Below are 6,715 nucleotides of genomic sequence, written 5' to 3'. Positions count from 1 at the left end.
TTTAGCAAGCGTGTTCATGTTCCCAGACTTCAACGTATTATTTAACAGAAGAGACTGAATGTCTCCTGCTAAACCATCCTAATATGCAAAAAAGTTCAAGCGCTGGTCACAAGAAAACACACAGCAGGAAAAGGAGCAAGTTGCATTTAATTACAACAAAGAGGGTTTCAGCCAGTTACAAGCCAGCTTACCCCAAACATTATTCCTTACTAAAAGACAGACTTAGTGACACCATATTAAGTTGTATCATTCCGTTCATAAAGCAGGACACCCAAACACTTCCTAAATGGTTTCTTTTAAATCTTTTCTTATATCACCCTAGCGATACACTCTATCTTGCTGTGGTGGTATAGAAAGTCAAAAAGCAACTATTCCCACTTCTTGCATATAAGGAAAAATAAATATAAACATGGATTAGAGTATCATGAGAGAAGACAAACAGATCTCCACCTCAATATATCATTTACCTCCAATGAAAGGTGATCAAATAGAAAAAATAAACTTTTAAAAAACCAAAACAAACAGTGGAACAGACATTAAGATATTACAGTGTGAATGCCAGCTGTTTACAAGCAGAGAATGTGCATAGCAATGTTAACTATTTTTCTTGTATGGCTTATGCAAAAAAGACAGAAAAAAACCTGCACTGAGAGACCTTAATGGTTTAATTTTAATCTAACAAGTATAGTAATACCGCTGCCAAATGATAGATGAACTTCACTCTCCTTGGAGCAACTAACTCTTCACCTGTCCCACTGTTTTGGCTCTATTCTAAAGAGCAAGATTATAGGTGAACACAGACCTTGTTTGTGGAAGGAGGAGACCAACCTCATTCCTCCCTGAGGACAAGCATCCATCCTTGTAGACCCAAGAGAAGACATTCTTTTCTTTTTACAGCAAAACACCAACAAGGAATCTTAATAATGTAAAAGTTGAGAACAGGAAAGATGATTATTTTAAAGAGAAAGAAGCTTGAACAGTTTTTCAGTCTCCTCTCTTTTCATCTCCACACGGCACAGGCTACTCATTTTGCATATTGGACTTCCAGCTGGTATCAAGTCCTCTCAAATACACCTGGAACTAGACTGTCCTCTGTTCGATCTGGGCAGCCACAGGAAAGATGCCTTTCACCTGAACATCTTAGGCACTGAATGCTGTGATCCACTGAGGACACTGAAACATTAAAGTGCTTTCCCCCCCCACCCCCCCCCCCCCCCCCCCCCCCCCCCCCCCTTTTTTTTTTTTTGTAAAACCTAAATGCTTTAAGGGTCACTCATCCTACATCCCAAACTGGACCAACAGATAACATACTATTTTTAATGCTCAACTACAAACAACTTGACTTCTGGAACGACATTAAAACAAATAGCAATGCAAGTTATGACAGAAGAAACAGGTTTCCACATTCAAGTTGATGGAAGAAAAATGAATGATTGGGAGAGACCTTTTACAGTTAAAACACTAGGCAGCACAGAACTTTTCACAAGTACCCAGCATTTCTGTTGGCAAATAGCAAGATATGGCACATAGCCTTCCACACTGGAGCTCTCTGGAAGCAACTTCTGGGGGGAAAGCACTGAGGCTGAAAAAGTATTAACAGTGTCCCTAAAATGCAAGTCCGTTTGCCACCTACCAGGCAGGAGGCTAGTATTATTCCAAACCCTATGCAGAAAGAGCTGCCAAAGAGCAGCTGTCCTTCAGTTCCCAGTTCAGACATACTAGAAGCCTGATTTGAATACCTGAAGTACTCATTACCTGAAGCATGAACAAAATGGAGGTAGACAGGGCAAAAATGAAGGACAGCTGACACATTTTCCCTTGTATGACAAGGTGTATTTGCCTTGAAATTAAGAATGGGGAAAATCCAGTCTGTATTTAAAGACGTGCAATGCCCACAGTCTGTAAACATACTGAAACATAATCTCTCAAGGACAAGCATACTGCACAAATAATCTTGCATAATGGATGGATATGGATAAAATCCGTAAAGACAGAACAAAGAACTTGTATGATAAAACATAAAATATCTGATAAAATAACTTCTCTCTGATCACTAAGAGCAGAACTAAAAGAAGCCCTAAACACTTCGCTGCAAATTTAGAAATTTGCACAGAGCCTAGGACAACAGCTCCCAGACTTTTCTGCTTGGATTCCCATTTCTGGGGGTTTAGCCCAAGACGCAACTCCAGCTCTAGAAGAGAGAACAGAGGTTTCAAAGCACTGGGACAAAACAAATCATCTTCCCCAAAGTGAAAGATTTCTCACCTCATTAATTTCACATCATGTAATTAGTTACATTATCTGAATCCCACCTCAGTTTAAGTGAGAGGTTAGCCAAGTCTATTCACCCTACGAATTCTTTCATGGTCATAACAGATGTATAGGATAAATCAGACAGAAGAAAACATTGAATTAACTGCCCAGGTATGGGAGAGTATGGTGGGGCTTGCTTTTTGGTTTAACTATGTTTACCACCTTGGTTTCTATTGCGATCAATCTTCTCACATATCCAACTTTTAGCATTTAGTATGTCATAATCACTATTTAAAAAAAAAGTCAAGAGGATATGATAAACACCAAAGATTTAAGTTTAAATTATGGAAAATGAGGATGAACACATTGATACAGGCTTGCAATTTTAATTTTTAAAAGGCCCCTACAGTGGGACTAGCTATAGATGGCATCATGCTAATGCAAATGGAAAACGGTTTAAAAAAAAAAAAACCAAAAAACAAAACAAAACCATTTTAAATAAGTATGAATTCACACAATACACGTGTACATACTTAATAATTTTCTACGTTAGCTTTGTTTGACCTATAAATCAAGACTATACTACTAAAAATTCGGTATGTGCAACATTAACCTGATTAAAGCATTTTATAAATACAAGCTTTTTAGTATTGCAACATACTTCACTACTTAACATACTGAAAAACAAGTTCTACATTTAAAATTCTGATGTAATAGTTCTATCTGCCAATTAAGACTACAAATGGAAAAATACTTGCTAATCTTTAACATTACCAAAAATGCAAATATATTTCATTTTTGGAAGAAAACAACCTTGTTTATACTACTGCTGCTTCTTTAGACACTTGAAGATACTACACTAACAAAATACAGACTTTGTAGTAAGCTTACAACATGTACTTCTCAGAGGCAAAAAGAAAAAAATCTGTTTTGTATTTATGAAGGAACATCCATTTATTATAAAACAAGATAAAAGATATTAGAATTAAGTTGAAACAAGGCAACATTAGAACAACCACTTTAGAGCTTTGTGAACGAAGTGTAGTTTTAAACTTGCAAATCACGGTGAACGTAGCTCTTAACATGCTGTCCTCTTCTCTATAAATGGGATGAAGTAGAGAAGCAAAGCTTCAAGGTATAAGGGTTGGAGCCATCTGTCAGGAGACAACATATAACATACTCAGGGTGTTTTACTGAGCATAGCTCTCCTGCTGATCATCATCACCTTCCATAATCTGACAAGTTTACCAATTATGTAGATTTAAGGCTCACACCTCCCCGCCTACCCCCACCAGTGGCCCACAGACACCAGATGACCTCTAAGTAGATGTTATTGATAGCCTACCAGCATTTTTTAGACATAAAAACAAAGTGATAGATCTGGTCACAAGGTAATGTAGATAGAATTCCAAATGTGGTACTATACACAAGCAAGACTTTACCATTATCGCAGCACCTCTTCCTAGCTGAACTATTTATAAAATTAGTATTTAACAAGCAATTTCAAAGACAAAAGGCATAGATATTTAAGGAAGTCAAGACTTAGAATGTGGCATTTCTATCAGAGACAGAGTGGCACTGGACAGTATTTACATGTGTTTGACTGAGAAAAGAACAGCAGGATGTCCAGCATACCCTTCAGGCCTCTCCAGAAAGCAAAGCATAAAACAACCCCCTTCTATTTGGAAAGGCTGCCGAGACCCACGACTGGCAGCACACATTTGCCTCTCAGGTAATGGAAGATATGTCCTCCTGGTTCAGCCAACGTCAAACAATTTTATTATAGTAAGTCTTAACCAGCAGTCCTTGCTTTAAAATACTCTTTTCCTGTGATAGCTATATTTGATTATACATTAGGGTTTGCCTTTTTCATATTGAAAGAGTAAGTTCTTTTGCTGTTATCACCTCTCCAAACTGAGATAAATCTGAAATTGGGAACAGTATGTTATGAATAATATCTTAAAAAATATTCTGCCCTTGAAGTAATCTCAGTCCATTATTGAGAAGGCGGACAAAAGGCGGGGGAGGGATAGGAAAGATTTAAACTGTTAACACTTGACAGGGAGACAAATTCATAATAATTTGGAGAAGGTAGTTTAAAATAATATTAGACACTGGGCTGGATTCAAAGTTATGTCTGTGAATACCCGGAAAAATTCCATTTACTCCAGTAAACTATCTTAATTGTCCAGTGCAGATCTGACCTATTGTGTACCTGTTTAGCGGGTGAACTCGCCCTCCATTCTTACTAGTTTGGAGCTAAACTCAGCTTGGCCTCACAATTTCTGATTTGAAAGAGTACCCACTACAGGAGCAGTTAATTCAGAGCAGTAAGCTGTGTAACTTAAAAAATCTTCTGCCCAAAGATATTGCAGATTTCTCTGCATTTATTACGAAAGATATAAAAAGCTTCCCTAAGACATTATCCATTAGGTTTGGTTTTGATGACAGTGGATTTTAATGCTTCTCCTGCCTGCCGCCTTTTTATCCCAAACCAATTTTTTTTTTTCCCAATCTTTCTACAACTTCAAAGTTGCGGAACTCGAAATATGAGTTCTATAGGTTGACTCAAAAACGAAGAAGAGAAAGAGTACCATTTAGATAGAAACTAATGGAACCTAAACTAGAGACTAATTACTGTAATATATATAGTATTTGTATATGTGTGTATATATATAAAATACAGCATATATACATATAATAAGAACAACACAGTTTTTAGCTGCAGACTAAGCTGCTGAAGCCTCACCTTTTATAAAGGCAGTATCAACATGAAAGAAAATAAGAAAAAAATGTATAAAACTGACTTACTTGGGACTCTTATCTGGTAGTGATTAAGTACAGTGAGAGCTTCCACTGCATCTGTCTTACATTCCCATTCCAACAGACCAGAGAGTGTTTTGGCAGAAGCTGTCAAAATGAGAAATAAAAAAGAGAAGGAGGGGATCAGTAACGTCTCCTGACAGTGTATGCTCTTATCAAAACTGGAATTCAATTAATTCCCCAAACAGGTCAAAGTTTACTTACGTTTTGGATCAAACACTTTGTATTTAATAAAGCTGAGAACTTCATGATCCTCACATAACTGTCACAAAAATAAAACAAGAGGTAAAACTCCACTAAAAATGCACATAAACACATTAGCAAAAATTCCAAGTTCCTGGAAGAGACACACAAAAAGGAAAATACTGACTCTTTAAGAAAGCTTCCAAGAATTTATGGCAAATTGTTATTTTAAAAATATGTTTAGATTAGTAACTCTTTAGGATACCATTCTATAGTATGCAAAACAAGGCTCCCATATCTATGCTGTCCCATGATAAATATGATTTTATAGGCACAAAAGTTGTTAGCGTATTGATATCACTAACTCAAACAACATATTTAAATAAAAACAAGTTCTTTTTGACATCCCCACTTCAATACAGTAGCTCAGAAGTTGTACATACAAGCACACCACTCATGAACCAGAGTTAGTTTTCAGACAGAGCTTGAAAAAAAATATTTTTCTTGAACTGAAAAAGAACTCACTGAACTGTCATCAGTTTTACCACTGCCTCCACTTGAGAGGCCCAGTATTGCATGTTTTAAGCCTCCAGAGTTCATTTAGGACTCAACTGTGCAAACTGTTACAGGTGCATGCTTCTTGCCATTCGGAAACATCCTAGCAATCATTAGAGTAACCATCTCAGGGAGACAGTAATCTTTTGCAAACTGTAGTCCTAACTTTCCCCGTATTTGGCTTTGTGTGAGTCTTTTCCCCTTCCTCCACAAAAAACACACTAAGCTCCTCAACTTTATTTCCAAGATCTTGTTACTCACATGAAAAAAAAAAAAAAAAAAAAAAAGGAGAGAATAATGCCAGAATTGTGAAAATATAGCAGCTTCTATATAGAGAATCGGTTCTCTTCCAGTCGCTATGCTGTAACTATCCCAGTTATTTCTTTTTAAATGCGCACAGTGTAAAGCTAGGATAGAGCCCCGAAGCACTATATCACTATGTCAGTCATTTCAACTGCCTACCTTTACAAATGTTTCTTCAGTTACACACAGGGGAACATTATAATAATGCAGCACACAAGAGGGTGGTTGGATGATGTTCTTAGATGCTTGGCCAGCACTGGTGAAGCGATTATTCTTACTCATTGCAAAATCTTTGTAACTACTTGTGCCATCCTCCAGTTCAAATATCTGGCTTGGAACTACTGAATGCTGCTTGGAAACACTGGGATTTAAGGATATATATATATATAGTTAAAATTTCTTAAACAATTAAGTCTAGCATACTTTGCACACAGATTATTGATCTAACCAGAACAGAGCTGACATTTCTTTACAGCAATTTGAAATAGAAGGACAGCAAGATGGGTTGGATTTGACACTTTCCTTAAAAAAATGTAGAAAGGATGGATAAGACACATTAGGGAATACAGTTTATTAACAGCCAATCCATGTAATGCCC

General features: G+C 36.9%; 1 protein-coding gene across 1 annotated transcript; it reads right to left on the bottom strand.

The window, feature by feature from the left end:
* Nucleotides 1-3,065: 3,065 nt before the first annotated feature.
* LOC104073981 (heterogeneous nuclear ribonucleoprotein L-like) lies at nt 3,066-6,515 on the bottom strand. The gene is made up of 4 exons (XM_009573933.1): nt 6,277-6,515; nt 5,281-5,338; nt 5,065-5,163; nt 3,066-3,407 (listed from the first exon to the last, which is right to left on the bottom strand). Exons 1-4 carry the CDS (start codon nt 6,397-6,399, stop codon nt 3,352-3,354), a joined length of 336 nt encoding a protein of 111 aa, XP_009572228.1. The 5' UTR covers nt 6,400-6,515; the 3' UTR covers nt 3,066-3,351.
* Between the last annotated feature and the right edge of the window lie 200 nt (nt 6,516-6,715).

The sequence above is a fragment of the Fulmarus glacialis genome, unplaced genomic scaffold (genome assembly GCF_000690835.1).
Source record: "Fulmarus glacialis isolate BGI_N327 unplaced genomic scaffold, ASM69083v1 scaffold26143, whole genome shotgun sequence".
Taxonomy (NCBI): Eukaryota; Metazoa; Chordata; class Aves; order Procellariiformes; family Procellariidae; genus Fulmarus; species Fulmarus glacialis.
This window is presented reverse-complemented; position numbering and strand designations above follow the sequence as displayed.

What these genes read in the sequence shown, in the direction of transcription:
- LOC104073981 (XM_009573933.1), bottom strand. Translation starts at nt 6,399, where the DNA reads ATGAGTAAGAATAATCGCTTCACCAGTGCTGGCCAAGCATCTAAGAAC. An exon ending in CTGAAGAAACATTTGTAAAG is followed by an intron (nt 5,339 to 6,276) that starts GTAGGCAGTTGA and finishes TTTTTGTGACAG; the next exon opens with TTATGTGAGGATCATGAAGT. An exon ending in CTACCAGATAAGAGTCCCAA is followed by an intron (nt 3,408 to 5,064) that starts GTAAGTCAGTTT and finishes GTCTCCTGACAG; the next exon opens with ATGGCTCCAACCCTTATACC.